Here is a 23,006-nt window from a genome sequence, read left to right on the forward strand (position 1 = left end):
TGGAGCTGTGACAACAGCATTATGGTGTTAGCAAGTTTATTTTAAATTCCTTTGGGTCTGCAGCTCACTTAGCCTTCTCCATGTTGGCCTCTGGGGTCCCAGCACCCATGACAGGTTCCAGGAGGTGACTGACCAAAGCTCCAGCTAAACTCCTGACCCCCCCACAGTCAAGAGCAAAGCCCTGGGCCAAGCCCCAAGAGGAAGGGGCCCTTCCATCGTGGTCTGGGAAACCTTTTCTCTTGGGGGTGGGGGGTGGGGTGCTGCCATGAATTGACCTGGGATGTTGGGTTTCTGCAGAACTGTGCTGGGCAACTGGGCCACCATCTTGCACAAATGCAGCTAAGTAAGAAGCCCAAACCCAGCTGAGGTTGCTGGCTAGGACAATTCTCCTCCCACTTTCCAACAGAACAGCATCCCATTTTCCCTAGCAAGAAGGCGGCGAGTGGCAAAGCTTCTGTCTGCTCCAGCAGCAGTCCTGGCTGGAAGGAGCAACGCATTTTCAAAAAAAATAAAATAAGGAAGTTGCTCTGGGACAGAAAAAGAAGTTGCTCTTGGACAGCTACAGGCGCAGCCGTTTGATGTCTTCATGGCGAAAATCAATCCGGAGGGCCAGCACTTGGCGGACCTCTGCTGGCGTCAGGCACCACGTCAGAGGGCCCGAATTGGGCCCCCAGTAATCCAGGATCTCTGTTACCTAGAAAGAGAGCAAAATACGGTCTGCCCGTCTGGCAGAAGACCGGACAGCATCCGGATGGCTGCAGAGCCGCTGCCCGGCCTCCTTTGGTCTTTGGCCCATCCACCTCCTACCCGGCTGCCCTGCCAAGGGGGAGTCAAAGCTGGAGGGCCCACCCTTTCCAGGTTGAGGATGGTCGCCATCTGGGAGAGTCGGGCAAACTTGTCACGGATGGTCCAGGTGGTGACAGTGGTCAGATAGGCTATCAGGGACCTCAGTTCTTTGTCAAACTGCAGCCCGCCAAGCTGAGGAGACAGAAAGTGGCAAAGCATGGCTGAACCAGCAGCTGGCCGCGAGAGGCCCATCCCAGGCCCAGCTGAGCCTCCTGGAATGGATTCACCTCTGAATACCACCTAGCAGGGAAGTTCGGGAAGGGCCCCCTTCCAGAGAAGCCCCCTACTCTCTGTCGCCCTCTGTCGCCCACCAGTCCATCCATCTCAACCACATTCTTGGGTTGGCCGAAGGAGTTGGCACAGATGCTCCACAAGGGCCAGGGACTGTCCAAGGCCGGATCGATTCCCAAGGAGGAGGGAAAGCGGGACCTCTTCCTCCCCTTTCCTCTCTTAGGGCTAAGAAGAGGGGAGACAGCCTCGGAGGGCCAAGACTTGCCTGTGGTGCCCTGTGACTATTCGATAAGAAGCAGGGGCTCCGGGGGGGAGGGGGGGGGGCTCTGTGCTGTGGGGCATCCTCCTCCTCTGGCAAGCCACTCCCCCAGCCCTGCCCAGTGGGCATTCCCCTCGCACAGCTGCAGTATCCCTGGCTCAGAGCACACGGAAAAGAACTGGCCAAGTTATACAATCCAAGGATACCAACAAGCAGAACAAGGAGAAGAGGCAGGCAGAGCCCAAGTCATCACGTGGGAAGCAAAAGGGATCTGGCGCCCTACTGAAACAACGGCGGAGTGAGACTCAGGATGCAAAGGCTGAAGGAACAGCTCATTCCAAAGCAAGAGGCGGAAGGGGAAAAGCAGCAGCGGATCTGAAGTTGGGGGGCCCTGGGACTGGCACCCAGGTTGTGGGCCCAGTTGAGGAAGGAGAAACAACAGAGGATGTGGTGGGGATCTGCGGAGGCAGTTAAGCCAGGCAGATCCTGGACTAGACCTGCAGGATCCTCTTCCCAGAGAAGAGAGAGAGACAAAGGGATCACCTTTTTTAGATTGGATCCTAACTACTAAGGAACAGGGAAAGGCATCCGGGATCCAGTGAGGCAGGGAGCATAGTGGAATTGGAGCATGGCTGTCCATGCACACGAGGTCTCAAGGGACCCCTTTCAAGAACGTCCTGGACAAGAGGCCATGGAGAAGAGGGGAGGATTCTCACAGAGGCAGGCAGAGCCCCGCTTCCGCTCCTGCTTTGGCTTTTCTCCCCTCAGAAGGGCCAGAAAGAGCAACTGAGCAAAGGAGTAGCAGCAAAAAAAAAAAAAAGGGAGGGGGGGAAAGAAAGAAAAAGACACACAGCTACAAGGAATGTCTTTAGATTCTTCAAGACCAGACCAGAGTGTCATCTCGCTGACCCCTTCTGTGACTTCATGGATGAGGACAAGGGGACGGTCAGAGGACTGAGGAGCTGTGATGGCGCAGTGGTTAGAATGCAGCGTTGCAGGCCAACTCTGCATGGTGCTAGGAGTACGATCCTGGGGGGGCCATAGGTGGACTCCGCCTTCCATCCTTCCAAGGTCGGTAAAAGGAGGACCCAGATTGTTGGGGGCAAGAGGCTGACTCTGTAGAGGGCTGTAAAGCACTCCGAAGCAGTAGAGAAGACTAAATGCTATTGCTATTGGAGAAGCAAAGCGTTGAGCAAAAAAGAACCCAAACAACTATGGATTGTCAGCATATTCTTAGTTTTGAGCAAGTTAATAGAAAGTTGCTAAACAGAGAAGAATGTATTACTGTCAGAAACCAGCAGGAGTTTATCAAGAATCCATTATAATCAGTTTTAGCTGGGAATGTGAGGTTGTTGGGTGTCTTGTGGTTTTAGTAAAGAAGACAGCAAAACAGGCTAAGTGATATGGATACAGAGGAGCAACCTACCCAAAAAATTGTGGGGACAGCAAACACCTTAGTGGACAGTATCAAGATTCTAAAGGATCTGAATGGGGACACTGCAAAGTCCTACACTTCTGCAGAACAAAATCAAAAGCATGAAACAGGAATGGTGGAAGGAACACAATGAGCAACCGACGTGAAAAAGACCTGGCTGTCTCAGTGGATCACAGGTTGAACACTGACCACGTCTAGTACAACTAGGCTTCAGTTACCAACTGCCTTGTTCAGTGACTGAAGTTATGACAATGCTAAAAAAAATAACTTTACGACTTATGCCTCCATTTATGAGCTCTGCAGCATCCCTCAATCTCAGTCGATATGTTTGATCTATGCCTGACCTGGTGTTTTTCCTTTCTTTCTCCTTTGAAGAATGGAGAGACTGGAGAGGAAGGGATGACAAGAGAGTAAGCAGGCACACAATGGGGAATAAACGTAGAAAGCAACGTGCTTGTTCTGGCAACATGCTATGCAAACAACTTAGTGCATTCCTCATTTTGTGCCTCTTTACTCTCTTCTAAAACCTTCATTGAACATAAATACAATGATTCCCTTTTGCTAATTATCCCAGTGCTGAAATGAACCCTCCAAAGGATTGGGGAGTGGAGAGAAGGAAAGTATCTGCCCTGCTGCCATGCAGAAGATGGGACACTTTGCTTGAAGTTATTCTACGTACAAATAACTACTCAGCTTTTAATGCTGGTTGGCTTTAATGGCATTCTCTACCCCATCTTACCTGACTGAAGGTGGACTTGAGAACAACCTTCTCCAGCTCCAGAGCGACTAGACTGGTCATCAGGCTGGTGAGGCTATCATAGATCACAGGGGACAGTCCTGCCTGCAGGGGGGTGGGGGGAGAAGACTTGGTTCGGGATGGCACTATTGCCAGAAGCAGGCTAAGGCAGGCTGGGGGGAGGGGGAGGCCCTGTCCAGAGAGAAGGCCGGTGTGTCCAGGGAACAGGTGCCCCGGCCCTTCTTCCCTTGGCAAGGGGATCACACACAGTGGGGCAGCTGCCTTCTTCTTGAAATGACCAATTCCCCTTTGAGGAATTCCCTGCCATCTTGTGCCTCCAACTTACCTTGAACTCCACCATCTGCTGCTCCAGGTTCAGAATGAACTGCTGCACCCAGGGGTCGTTGGCTTCATAGTCATTAAACTCTTCCTGAAAGAGCAGCAGAGAACAGAACTGGTTTCTCTACCAAGTGTTCCCCTCCTCTGCCTCCCTTGAGCACCGGGGGTGGGGGGGTGGGGGGGGGGTGGCAGAGGCGGCTCCAGCTGGCACCACAGCAATTCCATGTCCACTGAAGCCAGGTGCAGCCAAAGGATGGGGCGCAGGGGCTGAGCCGTAGAAGAGAGGCCTGGCTCGCCTCCAGAGACCTTCGGAAGACCCGCCCGGCCGAGGGCTTGGGGGCAGCAGGGCTGTTCCCTGGGGAGGTAGAAACCCTGCAGGTAGGAAGGCAGTTGGCTGCAAGGATGGCGCTGGACTGGCAAGCCCCCCACCCCAAGGAAAGGCGAGTCTTGAGGCCGCTTCTGCTTTCAGAGAGGCTTCTTCACCAGCTTCTTCACCAGCTCTTCAGGTAGGCCAGGTAAGGGAACAGACAGCACAAGCAATATGGGAACCCTACTGCACCGAGACCTCTTGGTGGCCTTTCCTTTTCAGTATATGTATCTACTTATTCCTTTACCATTACATCTTTCTCTTGCTATAAATCAATCTCTTTTATCCTTACACATCAATCTTCTCTATAGTATATTTACATATTTAGATATTCCCTCATTCTTTTCCTAATTGCCATTTTATTTTCTTTTTATTTCTAAACCACTCATCCCAGGCCGTATAGTAAATTGAATCTTCTCTGTCTTTTATTTTCTTTTTTCTTTTTTGAAAACAGTTTTATTAATTTTAACAACAAACAAAAACACATAAAACATAAAAACATCATCCTTTCCTTCATAAGTTTACAGACAGTGTATCGGTTGGTTTACCACTTTTTTTTGTGCATCCATTTCATAGTCTCCATTGTAGTTATATTACATAATAGCTCATATTATCAATCAACAATTATATAGCCTGATATCATTATTGTCTTTTATTTTCATTGTTAGCCTGTCCATCTCTATACAATCTATTATTTTTTTATAACCATGCCTTCTGGTGGAACCCCTTTTTCTTTCCAGAGTTGTGCATACGAAATCCTTGCAGCTGTTAATATGTGTAACATGATATATCTATCTGTTTTATTGCATTTTTGTGTTATTATACCTAATAAAGTTTCCAGATTAAATTCAGTTTTCTGATTCGTGATTTCTTCTAGCCATTGTCTAATTGTATTCCAATATTTTTTTCACCTCCTGGCATGTACACCAAGTATGGAAATAAGTGCCTTTTTCTTTTCCACATTTCCAACAGTTTGGGTCTGAGTTAAAGCATCGAGGAAGACCATTGGCAATTGTTTTCCTGGGTTTGCTTCATAGTATTCTATTATATTCATTACCATTCTGGTATTATTTTTGATTTGTCTATTTGGTAAGAATCCGTTTTGGTCGCTATGATCTGGTTAAGGGTTTTTTCAATCTTTCTGCCATTATGGACATAAATATTTTATAGTCAACATTTAAAAGGGATATGGGCCTATAATTTTGAATTAATCGATGGTCCGAATTTTCTTTTGGGATCAATGCTATGTATGCCTCCCCTCATGACTTGGGTAACTTCGCTGTTGTCAGTACCTCATTGTAGAGTTCTAACAATTGCATGTCTAATTTTTCTTGGAGCGTTTTATACACTTCCCCTGGGAGACCATCCGGTCCCTGTGTCTTATTGTTTTTCTGTTTCAGGATTGCTTCTTGGAGTTCTTCTAGTGTTATTTCCCTGTTTATCTCTTCTTTATTCTCTTCCGGGGTCGCGGGTAGCCCTTTCCCTTCTAAATAACGTTGGATATTTTCCTCTGGTACGTCTTCCCTACTATATAGTTCCTCAAAAAAACTTTTAACAATATGTTCTTTCTTCTCAGTTTGATGTTGTAACGTACCATCAGCATCCTTCAATTGTTGGATTGATCTTTTTTCCTTCTCTTTCTTAAGTCTGTAGGCTAGCCATCTTCCCGGCTTGTTCGCGTGTTCAAAATAATTCTGTTTTATCATTTTCATGTCCTGTAACCATTCATCTTGTGCTAACATATTCAATTTGTGTCTAATCATTATCCTTTCCATATTTGCTGTCTTATTATGTGGTGTTTTTTCTAACTCAAGGGTATCTAGTTGTTTAGATTGTTCTCCTTTTATTTCCTTGTATCTACGTGTATTATATGAAATTGCTAAGCCCCTGATATATGTTTTAGTCGTGTCCCATAGGTTTGGAATTGATGTTTGATGTTTTTTATTTTCTTTCAGAAAGAACTCCAATTCTTTTTCCATCATCTTGACATTCTTTTTCTTTTAGGATCTCCTTATTTAGCATCCATCTTCTGTTCTTTTTCAATCCTTTCCAAATTATTTTAATAGGATTATGGTCGGCCCATGTGTTAGTTTCAATTTCTATTTCTTTTATATTACGTTCAATTTCCACATTTGTCCGTAACATATCCAATCTTGATCATGATGTGTGTGGTGCTGAATAATAGGTATATTGTTTTTTTGTATGGATTTCTTTCTCTCCATATATCTTTTAATCCTAATTCTTCCGCCATTTGATAAAATACTTTTGGTTATGTTTTCCTTTTCCTTCCCCCCCCCCTGGATTTTCATTATTATAATCTTTTCCTAAACTTGCTATTTCCAAATGGCCCCTTCCCTCCCTCTTACCCCAAAGAGAGTTGATCTTGAGATTCTTCCTCAGCCTTTTCGGGCTCTTCGTATTTTACTGAAGACCACAACGTGTCTTATTCAAGCTATCTTTCCCCCCCGCAGCATTTTGATTCCACCACATCTTCTCCCCTAGACAGCCCCAGTTGAGTCTTCAAAAATGGTGAGAAGCCCCCCCCCCAAAAAAATGTTTCTCCAGCCTCCTGCATTCAGGCAAGCAAACGAACAATCGAGGGCTGCACACTCACCTCCTCGATGTTGTGGGATACAGACAGGAAGAGGTTAATGTAGGGCTTCACCTGAGGTTTGACTGCTGAGCTGGTGAGTTCATTCAGGCCTTCCTGAGGGAGAACAAGGGCCAATCAGCAGCCCCTCGTTAGGTCTCCTGGCTCCCCTCTACGCCGCAGCCACCTGGGAGCTGAGCCTGGCCAAGGGGGCCTGGGGCTTCCCGGCCTTTGGGCGAAGAGAAGCTGCACATATTTCAAGACTGGTATCATCTCCCTGAGCCGAAGTGGAGGAACCCTCGGCAAAATGTGGGCGAGTGGAAGAGAAGCTCCCCTTGCAGCCCCAGCTCACCTCCTGCCAGGCAAGGATGCTGCCCACTGGCCAGCTTCCCTTCCTCCTGGGCGGCCTTGGCACAGGCAACGCTCCAAGGGTCCAAAGCTCACCTGCAGCAGGTCACGAAACTTGCTGGAGACGGCATCCATGTCCGAAAGGCAACTCTCCAGCTTGAGCCGAGCTTGTTCTCCTCCAAAGCCCTGGCTGAGGAGCTCTGAACAGTCGCTCTGTAGGGAAACAGACACCCAGCTGCAAACAAGAATCGCTCTGCAGAAGGAAGACCTCAAGTCTGGTGGAAATGAAGCACTGCAAGAGAAGGTGGGGCTCTCCCACTGCTCAATTCTTCCTCCCGTTTCCCATACAGCCTAAGTCTCTAGGTGTGGCCTCCCGGCCAGGGACCACAACCTCTTGCTCCACACTCAGCATCCTTGTGTTTTCCAAGACGGTTTATATCCTGGTTTCTTTGGAACAAGCCAGGCAGGACCTCCCAAAATAAAGCCGGACTTCTAGTTGAGATGAAGTGATTTTATGATTTGGTGTATTAATTTAGATGGATTTGAATCACATAAACACACAGGGACACCTGCTTCCAGCCAGGAGTTCAGAACCCACAAGTACCTCCAGGGTCTTCTTCAGCGTCATTATGTTCTCGCTGCAGGCCTCCACGTTGTTTAAAGTCACCTGAAACCAGAGTGAGCAGAACAGTCAGGACCTTTTCCAACCTTTAAGGGCTTTTGCCTCCAAGGTTAGCATTTCAGTCATGGCTCTTCTGAGGAAGAAACTTGGCGTGGAGGAGGAGGAGGAGGAACCCGGGGGACACGAAGGAAGGTTTCATTTGCCAGGGAAGAGGATCTGTTGGTCCAGGCACCTGATCCTGAACTTCCTTTTCCCTCTCAGATCCAGCTGACTCTTAAAACCTGGACCCAAGCTGTTCCCCATCCAGGGAAGGAAAGAGACTGGCCCAATGGATGGAGAAAGCCCTACAGGCCAAGCCCAGTTGTTTGGGGGAGGCTACTGCAAGGAGAATTCCCTGTATTTGATCATCAGACTTGTGGGGCTGCCCTCCGAGACAAAGACTGCCACCCCCCTATCCAGCTGCTCCCTTGCTGTCCCTCAACACAAGAGCCAACGCGTGGGCTCTTCAGCTTCCTTTCCTCAACAGACATTCAATGTATAGCAGGTATGGAATAAGACAAGCATTTCGACCTCTCCTCTCCCACGAATGACGCTGGGTTGGTGCTTCCAACGACCATTTTGCCTGGTCCTCAACACCGGCCCTCTGCCTTTCCCTCCAATCCATGCATTGTCCCTCAGATTCCCACCCGGACAACGCACCAGGAAGGACTGCTTGGCCTCATCGGTGCTCTCGATGCCTTTAGGGTCGAACTTCCCCTGCTGCAGGCTGCTCTGCATGAGGCTCACGGCGCTGGTGACTCCCCTCTGGAAATCTTGGAAAGGGGTGGCCGGGAAGCCCACCCTGATCCTGTGGCCCAGGATCTCCCTGTGGAAAGAAGGCAACCTCAAGCAAGAATGCTGGAGATTCAGGGAGCCAACTAGACCCAGGACCAAGAGCCTCAAGTTGCAAACCCCCCTCTCCCTCCCTCCCCAGCTCTGACCCCTGGCTAGGGATGCAAAGCTGGCGGGATTTGCAGAGCAAAGGAAGCTCCTTGCTGCCCACCTTTGGGTAACATGAATTCCGCCCTGGGGCGCAGGAAGAGTCCGTCCCAAGCCACCAGGAGCAGGAAATAGTGGGATCTGGGTATCTATAGTTTATTTCAAACTCAGAACGTTCCAATAAATAAGTTTAATCTGAAAAAGTGTGCACAGTTCCTCTGTCAGACTTCCAGTCCCTCCAATCCTTAATTTCACAACTCCGGGAAATCAAAGTCATGGGACCACGGGGTTTTTTGGAGATCATCTCCTTCAACCTTCTGGAGGTCCTAGTCCAGCCCCCAAATTTGCAAATCTGTTCTGATTGTGTGCAACAGTAAGGTCTGCATGAAGCCCACACAGTCCAAAGAGCAGCTGATATCTGTTTTCCAGAGACCTAGACGAGACTTAGCAGAACCTCCTCAGGTTCCCGCAAGAGCTCCACACGTGGTCCATCTCCTTCCCCACCACCTACCTGAACTCTGACTCAAGCTCAGTGATGGAGTGGTTGATCATGGCACAGAGACAGTCGATGCTGGAGCTGGAAAGAGCCCTCCCGATGCATTTTTTCACGATGTAGAAAACATCATCCACCACGCTTGAGGTTAGCTGCCCCTTCTCACAGGTGTCCATGGCCACAGCCTAGCAGAAAAGCCAACAGGCATTCATAGTTTACTCGGGGCTTGTCAATGCATCAAACACTGGCTCTACTCAGGTAATCAGGGAGGCCTAAGCACTTGGCTTCCAAATTTTGCTGCTTCTGAAGACAAGACAGTGAAAGATCTCTCTCCTCAGCAGAAAATGTCAAACTGGTTTCCTCTGCTCAGCTACGGCTTGATTCAAACTGTATTAAATTTTGCTGATTAAACCACCATTGGTAAGCCAAGCCACCACTATAGGAAACCGAGAAACTCCTAAGCAGGAGAGTCTAGTTACTTCAGCTAAGAAAATCTGGCTTCCATCTCTGACAAGCTGGAAAAACTTCTGGCTGAAGCTTGGATGGCTGGAACAGTCAGGTTGACAAAGCTACCCTACATTGACCCAGCAAAGGCTGTTTACTTCCCTCTGAGCTTTCCATGCAGGGAACGGACCCACACAACTGGCTTTGTTGAAATGGCCTGCTCCATCCAAGAAGGGAAGGAGAACAGATGCAAACTTCCAAACAGTTCTTCCTACCTTATTCACAGTCTCTCTCATGAAGTACTCTTCCATGGTGATGTAGTAGCCGATCAACTCTTGCATGACACAGCTCAGAAAGCAATTGTGGAGCAGTTTGTCCAGGCACTTCTGATGCTCTGTGGAACAGAACCACAATGATTAGGAAACAGCAGAATGGTTTGAAAAATGACAGAAGTGGGATTTGCACAAAGGTGAAAAAGATGTAACCAAAATACTGAATTAAGGAGACTTAAATTCTGTGCAGCTACTACTGGAGAGGTCAATAGATACAGAAGAGATAGAGCTGCAAAGGCTCCAGATGGAAAATCTCTGTTGAGGCACCTTAATTCCTCCTCTCTATATTAAGAGGCATCTTTGGCCAATCTGGGGAAGGGTCTTCCTTCTTTGCTGCTGAGGAATGAGGGTTGCAGCACGAAAGGCAGGAGACGGGACATGTGGAAAGGACAGGTATCCTGGCATACAAGAGCAGCTGTGGCCATGATGGAAGAGCTGTCACTTCCTCCCGAGGGCCGCCCCTTCCCAGCCATCCCCTTCCCATACAAAGGAGGCGGCCATGGCTGCCATTCTGTTAAACTACGCATTGCATCGTAAGCTGACAGCCTGACGTCAGTAACGGGGGGAGCAGTGGGGGTAGGGAGAAAGGGAGGGGACTCAGAGGTATCGTCCCAGCCATCTCAAGGTCACACCAAAATAATGCAGATCTGGCTCAGTCCCCCAAACACATTGTTAACATCTGATTGGACATTGACCGATAACCAGGGGGGCTGCCCAGGAGCAAGGGAAAGTTAACTGCATCTTTTGCACATGAAAACCTCAGATCCAGCTTTGCTTCTTCTGTAACCTCCTTGTCTTTAGTAAAGTATACTGTTGGCTAATCATAGGCCGGGGGTCTTTCTTTCCTAACTGACCAGGTTGGGGTGGTTTCTGGCACTCCTAATGGCTAAAATGGGGAGTCTGCTTACAGATTGGGTGAAACTGCGGCTAATATCATCAATAAATACATTTTATGCAATGTCTGATACAATAGCAGCTTACATGACATAAGGCAGTCCTCAATTTATGACCACAGATGGGACAGGGATAAGTTGAGTCACAGGGTTTGTAAATGTGATTCCAGATTTTTTTTATGGAGCCCAGCAAAAAATGTTGCAACTCTTTTACATATATTTTTTATTGTTTACAACTATAAATACAAAACACAGTGCGGTAAAATGTTGCATCTCTTGATTACATGACCACAGGATTCTGCAATTAGCCATAAATGCAAGTTGGTTGCAATCACACGATCATAAAGGGGCGATGGTCATAAAGTTAAATTTAGTTCATAACTGACATTCTCATAGGCCATTGTTAAATTAAACCATTGTTAAGCAATCACTTGTAAATCAAGGACTATCTGTGCAGTAAAACTAAGTATAAGAAGATGAGTTTCTTGAGAGAGAGAGAACATACATACTTTCTAGAATGTAGGCAACCCTGTGTTGTACTAAATCACAAACCATGGTTTATGAACCACAATATTTTAATTCACACCATACATATAATCTGCATTATGAGGTAACATGTGAAAACCCAACTTTCATAAAAATCAGGTAAAATGTTACGCTATTAAGTGTAACATTTAATAGTGATATAATGGACAGCCAGGATGACCTGATGAAAGGGGAGAGAGATGCTGCCCAGGTCAAAGAGAGAAACTAAAGATGGACCTGCCCTGATGGGAGCTGGCAATGAAGACGGGGAGGGAAGTTTGTCCTTTCAGATTTGCAAGATTCTGTCAATGTAGCCTTACAATAAAGGAGATTTGTTTGTTTTATCACATGTAGGACTCACACATCTCCCTCACAGAGCAACTCCATCTCGTCTAGTTATGACTCCTATCTGGTTTACTTGGGATGGCTGAAGAGCTGCTAGAGCTGGTGTAGAACCTCCTGCTTGGGCAGGGGGTTGGACTAGATGACCTACAAGGTCCCTTCCAACTCTGTTGATCTAAAGTGATCTAAAGCTAGGCTCAAGAGGCTGGCTCTCTCTTTCTTCGACAGTTCCATGATTGCCGTTCCTGCCCCTCCTCTCCAGTGGCTTCCTAGGAAGCGGCAGCAGCAGCAGCTCCTTTCTCCGAGATCATCCAGGCAGTCCATCATATCCAGCCCTTGACTAATTAACAAGCCACTCAGATGTTTGTACTACAAAAATGTTAAATTACAAACCTGCCCCAAAGCTACAAATGCCTCACACAGTCGAATTTTGGGTGTTTAAAAAATGGCTCGCATCTACGATCCATTGCAGTGTCCCAGTCACATGGCCATTTTGCAACATTTTTTTGCCATTTTCTGGCAGAAAACGGTACAAAACACCCATTGAATGTGCTGGGTTTGCTTAATCACGGCATGGTTCGCTTATCTTAAAAACAGTTGCAAAATTGAATCTGGTCCTGTGGCGCGACTCACAACTACAAGAGCTCGTGACCAAAATTCTGGGCTCCCTTGTGGGTGTTAGTCAAGGGCCACCTGGATGCTTGCTTTCTCTCTGGCCGCAAACCCCCGTTTCAGGGGTGCAGGGCTCCCGCCATGCCTGGGGGTTCACTTTCCCTGCTAAGGAGCAGGTGGTCATGGGTTCAGAGCTGTAGGAAGGAAGGCAATCGACCCCCCTGCACCTGGCTCTCTAGCTACACGTGCATGTTACCTTGCTTCACCTCCTCAGAGGCCACAGAATCTCCCACCTCAAAGTCAGAGGTGATGCGCCTCCTGATGAATCTCAGGTAGAGTTCGCTGCGGGCATTCATCAAGGTGACCTCGTTTAAAATAGGGTCAAGCTCCCTGTGAGAAGCAAAGCAAGGGTCAGCCAGAGAAAAAGGACAGAGAACCTCCTCTGTGAAGCCAGAATCTCTAACAATGAGCCATCTGAGTGGGACGCCTGGCTGCCTTCAGTTCCCTTCCTGGCACTTCTGCAGAAGCTCTGCCGAAAGTTCTCCTTCAGTTGTCACAAGGGACACAGAGGCAAAGAAATGGCTAGCGGATTCTACGCACAGCCGGACACTCCTGGACAGATTTTCCCAACAACTGAACACCACAGAAATAAACAGGAGTATCAAAGAACCAAAACCAGAACTTTACTCGCTGGGACTAATGGATAAGCAAATCAGAAAAGACTTGGGGAACATTTGCATAAGGCAACTGCTGCATGGTTATTACACACACACAGATATGAAAAGACCCTGAAATTCCCACAGTGGAGAAATGGCTGGTGAAGATGACAGAACTAGCAGATGGCAAAACTGACTTGTTTGATTAGAGAAAGATCAATAACTACATTTATTAGTTGAAAGCTGAATAGACTGAAAACTCCTTATGGACTTTTTGCTGAAAAAAGAAAAAGATGAACATGTGTAGGGATTTGACGATTGGAAAGGGTAGACTATGGAAAGAAGGAACTTATGCTGTAACCGGAGAGAGAGGATAAAACATAAATGTAATTGCTGTTAAGAAAGCTCTCCTTTATAACTCCTTTTTCTCTTTTTTTCCTTTCTGTTTGTTTCATTTTACCCCATTCCATTTTAATGCTTTACTTTCTTTCCTTTTTTTTCTTCAAAATTTGTATTGTTTTTATTCCCTTAAAATTTCTGTCATAAAAATTATATTGTTAAACGAAGAACACCATGGATTTTGGCCCGTTGGACAATGCTACTCCAAGGGGAACTTTAACTCCCCCCCCAAGTCAGACTGGAAAGCAGCTACTCACCTCCACAAATCTGGCCTCTCTTGTGCAGCTCAGAGAGCAAGAAGGGAGCTCAAAGCTTCCAGGCAAGCCACATTCCAACTTGGGTGACATCCAAAGTCCCCAGAGGAAGCCGCACCAACCGTTCACGTCCCCAGGAAGGACAAGCCCCCATGTCCACGATGGCGAACCCATGGCACGCCTGCCAGAGGTGGCATACGGAGCCCGCTCTGCGGCCACGTGCGCTGTCGCCAGCCGCTCTTCTGGTTTCTGGCGCAGTCTTCACACACACCGGAGCGCCAGAAACCTGAGACCAGCTGGTCTTCAGTCTCCGGCTCACATTCTGGTTTGGGTACTTGGTGCCACCACTGCCCTACATGGAAGGGGCGGCCCTGGCTGGCCCTCTGGGAGGCTGTTGGCAGCCAGCCAGTCCAATGAAGTTGGTAGAAACACCAACACAGACGTGGTTGCTCAGCAAATCCCAACCTCCCCCAGTAAAAAGACGGCCTTGCTTTTCTTTTACCCGACAAAAAAGAGAGAAGAAAGTTGTGTCCCACCTGGGTTCGATCTTTTCTCCTGCCAGGCTCCTCATCGTGCTGCTCTGAACGTGCTGGAACTGCAACCATTGGAAGACAAGAGCTATCAGACACACACCCCCCACTCTTTACTGGGCAAGCCGAAACCAGCAGTGGCTGCAGCCCTAGCAAAGCTGGAGGTGGTCAGAGAAAAAGGCCTGGCAGCTGCCCGACCCATTTCCAGGACTCTCTGAGCTGACCGCGCTGGGAGTAGCAGGTCCAGCTCTGGAAAGGGCAGAGCTTTGCAGGCTGTCCAACGGGGCAGGCTGCCTTTCTTGTCTCCAGCTTCCAAAGATGAGGCAAACCTGGACAATCTGAGCCTCGGCTCTCACCCTTGACAGCCGCTTCCTCTCCCTGCTTAGCCCAGGTGTGATTCTCACTGCAGGAGCTGCTAGGAAGCAGAAGGGCTTTGCCGCAAGGCTGCCTGAAGGAGGCCACCCTGCCTCAGTCTCCCTGCTGGAAGGATGGCTTGGGACATGGGGGCCCTTTCCACCCTTCAAAGGCTCTCGGGACCAAGGGCAGGAGCCACTGCACGGAGCCTGATTCAGAGCCCAGAGGACCCTGAGGAGAAGAGTCCAGCCCTGCCTGGACAAGGCCCTCTGCTTCCCAGGACCAAGGATCCCCATTGGGCCCAAGGCCAACATGGAGTGGCGCCTCTTCCTTCTTCAGAAGTACCAGGAGTTCTTTAGTACAGTTACAGTCAGAACAGCTCCTGTAATGCTGGGTGGGAGAGCAAAGGCCACATTCCCTCTCCTGCCCACTGCTGAACACGTAGGGTGACTGAAGCTTGTCCGGCCCCAGCGCAGCTCGACTGGAACATCCTGAAGGACATTCCAGGCAGGGGGCTCTGTTCTCAACCAAAAGCAAGCTGTTTTCCATTTCACACACACTCCTGAGAGCAAGAGCCAGCCCGTCACAGGAGATTTGCCTGGAACACCCTTCCTCACCTGCCTACGGTAGTCTCTCTGCTGGGTGAACTTCTCCACCACCTTCTCCACCTGCTGATCACATTCCGCCTGCAGATGCTTGATTAAAGCATAAAGCCTGCCAGGCCCATAGTATGTCTCCACAATGGGCTGGTGGGTCTCCACAATACGTGCAATCCCTGCAAAGAAACACCAGACCCACCAAACTTCGGTGACAGGGAGCAGAAAATGTGCTGCCAAGTTGCTAGTTTTTAACATAAAGAGGAACATACTAGGGATCAATGAGCTAAAAAGTAGGTTTTGACCTTGCCTGCTCTCTCTTAAGTACATAAATCAGCCGGAACCACAGCAAAAGGCTCCTGCCAATTCCACTGCCTCCTTCCTTTGCAATAGCACTTGGGCTTCACAGCCCTCTCTAAGCGGTTGACAGAGTCAGCCTCTTGCCCCCAACCATCTTGCCCCCAACCATTTACCCACCTCGGAAGGATGGAAGGCTGAGTCAACCTTGAGCCTGGTGAGATTCGATTTGCAGATTGCTGGCAGCCGGCAGAAGTTGCCTGCAATACTGCACTCTAAGGACTGCGCCACCACAGGTCTCTTTCCCTCCCTCCCTCCCTCCTTCCCCCACTCCCTCTTGAGCCTACGAAGGCTTTGTATTTTGTTTACAACTCAAAGACTCCCTGGAGGCCTCAGTCTAGCTTCCTGCTTCCTTTGTCCTCCTCTATGACATTCCATAGAGAAGCAGCCCAAAGGAGCTCAAGGGCCCCAGCCATGCAAGGTGGAAGGCTCGACATGGCTGTGGAGGTTCCTCTGGGGTTCACCCAAGGAGTAATGCCTTATTCATTTCTGAGTTTTCAGGATGAAAGCAGAGCAGAACTTTACCTTCAAAGAGGAGCGTCAGTGTGTCTGCAAACAGGACTGCATATCGCCGGTCTGTTGGGTCAGTCTGTAACGCTAACTGTAAATTCTCTTCTGCTTTGTTAGCAACCTGGAAAGGAGAGGCTCCGTTAGCCTGCCCTGTTGTCTCACAGCACCCATTGGTGCAAGTTGGCTCACCACTGCCATCTCCTACTGCACACCAACTCCCCAAGGTCTTCCTGAAACAAACTGCAGATACTCCAAAGAACAAATAGTAGGCAATTATGAAAGACTTCAATTATCAGCTGAGACAGACAAAATGTACTAAGTGCATCTTCTATAAATTCATGGCAAGATTCCTCTTTCAGAAGATAGATGATTCAAAAGGAAATTCTCACTCATCGCAAGTGGTAGGAAACAGCTGGCCAATGAAGTTCTAATAGTGAAAATCCAGTGAAGAGATTGCTTCATACAGGAATTCTCAAACTTATAGAAAACCAAGAGGAAAAGGATAATTAATATTGGATTCCAGGAAAGGGGTACTTAATAAACTAAAAAAAGAGGTAAGCCAGTAGCATATATTCTTGAAGCAAGAATTATGAATTTATTTCTAACTTTTATCACATGCACAAAAATATGCAAACTTCAGGTAAATTCAAGTTATAGAAGGAATGGGGAGAAATTTATAGATGGCTAAGACTGGGAAAGATTAATCGCACCCCCAGTTTAGGGGTGCACCCCCAGGTATTGCAGCTTATTAACTGATCTCTGCAGTACGGCTGATTCAAGCTGAACACAACTTGGCAGGATGAAGCTTGACTGCTTACTCTTTCCTATGATAACAAGGACACATCAAACATTAGAAGGAAAACTGATTGCAGATTGCTTGTTTATCTTCAGCCAAAGCGGATCAGAAGAAAAAGCAGGGCCGCCAGACCTCTTCCATCCGTTTATCCACCAGACTGACAGAGTGCAGAGGAGTCAGAAATCCCCTCAGCAGCACAAAGTGTTGTTGTTCACCCCCAGACCTGCAGGGTGCTCACCTGCTTGCAAAGGTATCTGGAGAAGTTACTCAGCCCTTCGTCATGCAGGCCCAGCAGGGGGAAGATCTTGAAGAAGCGCTCCACTTGGAGCAGGTCTTCCTGCTTCATGGCAACATCAAATTTCTCAGTAACAATTGTCTTCAGCTGCTGTTCTGCTTCTTGCAGGAGCTTCAAGTTGGCATCAGTTATGGTACCTGCCAGGGAAGAGATTATTTCAATATTATTTTGATTTATAGATGCTGAGATTAATTTAACTAAATAATTCAGGTTCTTAAGGAGGTTATGAACTGGAGACAGAAGAAAAACTTCAGAGTAAGCTCTACTTCAATCATAACTAGAGGATAAATTCTAATTCCAATGCTGAATAAAGTCAAAAACATCTGGTATTCCTGGCAAGTCAGGGCTAGAAGCCTTTAAAACCAGTAACAACAGCCACATTCAAGGTTTGCTGCAGGCCAGAGGCAACAACATGGGACAGCTTCAAAGTTAATTTTGAGGATGTGCTTTTGATATGAGTTTACTGACTTCTTACAATTAGTTTAGTGTTCAAGAAAAATCACAATGGTTATTATGCTGACATAGTGTATATAGTGATATAGATATTATGCTGATATAGAATAGAATACTTTATTGGCCAAGTGTGATTGGACACACAAGGAATTTGTCTTGTTGTAAATACTCTTCTCTCTCTCTATATATATATATATGTGTGTTAAGTTTTCGCAGGTATCTATATGTATGGTATTCAGCTTCGTTTGGGTATTTTCCCACATCATTATAGTTGTGCTTTTAAAGTTGTAGTGACGTTTCGGCAGAATCTCATCTGCCATCATCAGGCTTCTGTATTGTGTTCGTCTGTGAGTCAATCTTTCACAGCCGTTTCTGTTTTAAATTTGGGGCAGCCTACTGCTGTGTTAGAACGGTTTTTTCTTCACCCTGATTGGTTGGGAGTCTTGGTCTGTGTTTATTGGTCTTGGAGTTTGCTGTGTTCTGCTTGATTGGTGTTTCTAATATCTTCCGTCTGTTTTTGTGGCTTTTTGTGTCTTGATTGACTGGCAACATTGTGTTCCTTTATTGGAGGCCTTTAGTGCAGCTTGGCTCCGAGTAAATGGACGGCTATCATTAGTTAGGAAGCTGGGTTTCATCTGGGTGCCTGGTTGGGGTGTATTTGAGCTGGAGGTATCAGGGGGGATCTGTTTGTGCCCAGGTGTTAGCAAACACTTACAGGCATGATATTCCCCTCTGAAAAAAAAATCGGGGCCGGCCAAGAGACCCCCCACCGCGCGCCAAGAAATCGCCCGCCCGCCCACCCGCCTGCCGCTCGCCCCGCCCGCCCGCCGCTCGCCCTGCCCGCCGCTCCCTGCAAGGTCAACGTCTGCGCTGCGGAGGAGAGGGCTGCAGCCGGTTCCTCCTGCTTGCTGAGAGGTGAGGAAGCCGCGGCTCGCCCGGCGAGAATTGGGAACGAGGGGCAGGAGGAGGCACGCACACACCCGCAGCTCACTTTCCCAGCTTTGCCCAGCCCTCGCGGCTCTGGCGCGGCTCTGGCAGGATGAGCGGAGGGTCCGGCGGGGAGGTGCTCGCTGCCCTCCAGGGCCGCGCCAGAGCCGCGAGGGCTGGGCAAAGCTGGGAAAGTGAGCTGCGGGTGTGTGCGTGCCTCCTCCTGCCCCTCGTTCCCAATTCTCGCCGGGCGAGCCGCGGCTTCCTCACCTCTCAGCAAGCAGGAGGAACCTCCTGCCCTCCTCCGCAGCGCAGACGTTGACCTTGCAGGGAGAGAGAGGGAGAGATCCTCTCGGGCGAGCGCCTTCCCCCACAGCCCTCCGCACGAAAGGAGGACCCGCCGGTAGGGAAAACCGAGCCGCGGAGGCGGGAAGGACGGGCTGGCGGGCGCTAACCTCGCTCGTTCTCCCCGCGTCGGGCTAAGGGTGGTTTCCGCTGCGAGCGGCTCAGACCCCAGGGCACCTTCCACCTTCTCCTCCTGGAGCAGCCCAGCCTCGCCTTTCTCCGTTCTCCCCCTCCCCAAACCCGGACTAATTCCAAGCCTCTGGAGTGCAAGTTTCAAACCCACTTTGCAACGAGGTTCGCTTCCTTCTCGCATTCGCTCCCGCATCTCCACCGCCCGCCCCGCGTGCGCTCTTTCGGGGCCGGCCAAAAGAGACGCCAAGAAATCGCACACACACACACACCAACACCCTTCCTTTCCAGCCGGTGGTGTGGATCAGCTCCGGAGCTGGGCAGCTGCTTCCCTGCTCCTGACTCAGGGGACCTCCGAGGGGAGAGGAAGGAGGAGAAGAAGGGGGGGAGGGGGGGCGCGATGAAAAATCGGAATTCCGATTTTAATCGGAAGAATATCATGTATGCACTTAGCAAAACAGCTACAGCCCCATGCTGAAACAGCAGCTTCACATGTACAAAACTCAAACCACTTCTTGGAAATGATCAAAGATCTACACGTGGAGCAAGAAGATCTGCTTGTAAGTTTCGACATGGTTTCACTATTCACTCAAGTCCTGATAAAAGAAACCCTTGAAATCATGAAAAATAAATACCAACCAGCTAAACACCTCATGGAACTAACAGAACACTGCTTAACCAACACATATTTCATATAGAAAGGACAAAGATACAAGCAAATTGAAGGAGCCCCTATGGGATCACCACTGTCACCCGTCATTGCAAACCTGTTCATGGAAGAATTCGAATCCAGAGCCCTGGCTAATGCCACCCACAAACCCAAACTATGGTTAAGATACATCGATGACACATTCGTGATTTGGCCCCATGGAAAAGAAAACCTAAACAATTTCCTAACACACCTAAACAGCACACACCCCAAAATCAACAAACAACTACCATTCCTAGATGTACTAATCTACAAAAAAACAGATGGCACACTAGGACACACCATATACCAGAAGAAAACACACACCAACCGCTACCTCAACGCCCAATCCCACCACCACCCAGCATAGATAAACTCCATGGCCAAAACACTAATCACCAGAACCAAACATCTGGCAGACAAGACACACATAAAGACTGAACTATGCACCCTGACTAAAGTACTGACAGCCAACGGCTTCCACAAAAGCAAAATCACTGGCTTGATCCACAAAAACACATTGAGACATAATGGAGACCTAGAAGATGAACAGACCTATGGAACAGCTGTCCTGCCCTACATAAGAGGTACTACAGACAACACCAGTAAGATATTACACAGGCATCACATCAAGACTGCCTTCAAAACAGACAGAAAAATAGCAGCCATCCTAAGAAACCCCAAAGATAAAACTGACCTGGAAAACCAAGGCATATACGAAGTCCCCTGTGCATCATGCCCGGCCACATACATTGGACAGACCAATAGAAGAATAAGTACCCGCCTGGATGAACACAAAAATGCAGTAAAAAAGCTGGAACACACTTCCTCACTAGTCCAACACATGAAAGCCACAGGTCATAGCATCAACTTCAATGGCACCAAAACCCTAGCCACTATAGAAAACCCCAACCACAGAATCATCAGAGAAGCCATAGAGATTGAAAAAAGACCTGAAAGCATGAATAGAAGAGATGATTCCACCAGACTGTCAATCATTTGGAAGCCTGCACTCATAAACAAAAAAATCTCCACACCACTAGCCAGGCAAACACCTGGGCACAAACAGATCCCCCTTGATACCTCCAGCTCAAACACACCCCAACCAGGCACCCAGATGAAACCCAGTTTCCTAACTAATGATAGCCGTCCATTTACTCGGAGCCAAGCTGCACTAAAGGCCTCCAATAAAGGAACACAATGTTGCCAGCCAATCAAGACACAAAAAGAGCCACAAAACAGACAGAAGATATTAGAAACCGCAATCAAGCAGAACACAGCAAACTCCAAGACCAATAAACACAGACCAAGACTCTCAACCAATCAGGATGAAGAAAAAACCATTCTGGCACAGCAATAGGCTGCCCCAAATTTAAATCTGAAACCACTGTAAAAGTCTCTAACTCACAGACGAACACTATACAAAAGCCTGATGATGGCAGATGAGATTCTGCTGAAACGTTGCTACAACTTTAAAAGCACCACTACTATGACGTGGGAAAATACCCGTTTCGATGAAGTCTCATTCATCATCTTCAGGCTTGTGTCTTTGGCTCTCTGCTTCTCAGAGTAATGTGAGCTTGCAGCTGCTTCTTCCTTTTAACTGCTAGTGGGGGTGTGACTTGATTGGGTGGGGGCTTGGCTGTGTTCTGATTGGGTGGGGCATATATATGGCATTTTATAACACACATGCATGTAACACAGTAATGATATACATGCCACCATGCCAATTTATACCATTTGATATCTTATCTTTTTCAGTAAAGACCTCACAAAATGTTACAAACAGATGACACTGGAGAAGGTCTGGCCCAGAAGGACTGAGAGCAGAAAGGCCCTCTGTGAAGGGCCCACGCTATGGGGCAGGGGGACCAGGAAGAGCCAGACACCAAATGGCCCTCTTACCCTCCTGGCCCTGCCTGCTCAGCTCAATGACCGACTTGTCCAAGCAAAGGTAGCGGTGGACATGAGCTGCTGCCTGCTCATAGTCTTCACTCCGTAGGGCTGCCTGGACACCATCGGTGCAAAACTTCAGGTCCAAAATATCATCTGATCTCTGGATGGCCTGGTAGAGGCGGTTCTGCCAAAACAAGGTGAGCAGATTTATAGACTAATTTCATTAGTAAACAACGACTATAAATTTGTTACTGCAGTACTGGCAGAAAGATTGAAGAAATGTCTACAGTCTTACATTCACCAAAAAGGCAACTGGGAGACAATATAAGAACTGTTTTGAATGTTATTGAATACTACAATTTCATAATGAGAAACAAGCAGCTCTGATATTTTTGGATGCAGAGAAAGCTTTTGATAACTTAAATTGGTACTTTAAAGTTTTGGAAGACATGGATTTTGGAGAAAAATTTATCCAGGGGGTTATTCAGATTATGAAATTTTGCCAAGAAAACCAGGTTTTAAGGTGGAGAAAAAGGTTAAATACTCTGGGGCTACATTGACAAATACAAACTCCAAACTCTTTCAAAACAATTTTGTCCCTGTGTGGAATGACATTAAAAAGATTTATTAAGATGCGATACTTTGCAGTTCTCGCTATTATGTAGCATCTCCGTAATTAAGTGGAGACTGTTATTTAAGTCCATTCCACGGCTCGGGAAAGAGTCGGACCTCAAGCGCCCTTTATCCCACCCCCTCCTTTCCCCACTTTCCCCCTTCCTTTCCTTCTCATTTCTATTTGGCCCTCTGCCAATTGTATTCAATTGTGGAATTGTGCTGCAAAAAGGGAGCAGGGCCGGCCGGCCCTTCCGCCTCAGCGTTTCTCCTCCGGGGCGGCGGCGGCACCAACCTTGGCCAGGTCCAGCTGGCGGACCTTGCTACTGACGTTCTCGGCCAGGCGGCAGGTGAAGGCGATGGTGCCCCCCAGCTGCTGCGCGTCCCCCTCGATCAGCTGCAGGTTGGGGCTGCGAAGGCGGAGAAAGAGCGGCGAGTGAGGGTCTCCGTCCCGGGACCCCCCGCCCCGCCCCGCCCCGCCCCGCCCGCCACTCACCCCATCCGGTGCAGCGCCGCCACCTTCCCCTCCAGGGCGCCGCGCTGCTCCAGCAGCAGCTCCAGCTCCGCCCGCGTCTCGCCCTGCAACGAAGCAGACGCGCACTCGAGGCCGCCCGTTCCCCCCGCCCCCCGCCTGCCTCGCCCCCGCCCCCACCTCCTCGCGGCACAGGCGCCCGTAGGCCGCCTCCAGCTCCGGCAGCTCGGTGAGGGCGCGCAGCTGCTCCAGCGACAGCGCCGAGGCGTACATCTCGCCGGCGGCTGCAGAGATCCGGTCGGGCCTGGGCGCCGAGGCGAGGAGCCTGACGCGCGGACCGAGGGG

General features: G+C 48.6%; 1 protein-coding gene across 1 annotated transcript; it reads right to left on the minus strand.

Annotated features, from left to right (window-relative positions):
• Positions 1-19: 19 nt before the first annotated feature.
• COG4 (component of oligomeric golgi complex 4) lies at positions 20-22,987 on the minus strand. Its single transcript, XM_026684183.2, has 19 exons — positions 22,842-22,987; positions 22,686-22,768; positions 22,485-22,599; positions 21,587-21,761; positions 17,083-17,276; positions 16,064-16,169; positions 15,203-15,360; positions 14,238-14,296; positions 12,649-12,782; positions 9,964-10,082; positions 9,263-9,429; positions 8,473-8,638; positions 7,756-7,818; positions 7,248-7,364; positions 6,828-6,920; positions 3,854-3,937; positions 3,511-3,612; positions 850-978; positions 20-694 (listed from the first exon to the last, which is right to left on the minus strand). The coding sequence occupies exons 1-19, from the start codon at positions 22,932-22,934 to the stop codon at positions 560-562; spliced, it is 2,292 nt and encodes a 763-aa protein (XP_026539968.2). The 5' UTR covers positions 22,935-22,987; the 3' UTR covers positions 20-559.
• Between the last annotated feature and the right edge of the window lie 19 nt (positions 22,988-23,006).

This window comes from Notechis scutatus, chromosome 9 (assembly GCF_049901735.1).
Source record: "Notechis scutatus isolate UNSWTSFEM ecotype Mainland chromosome 9, rNotScu1.2, whole genome shotgun sequence".
NCBI lineage: Eukaryota > Metazoa > Chordata > Lepidosauria > Squamata > Elapidae > Notechis > Notechis scutatus.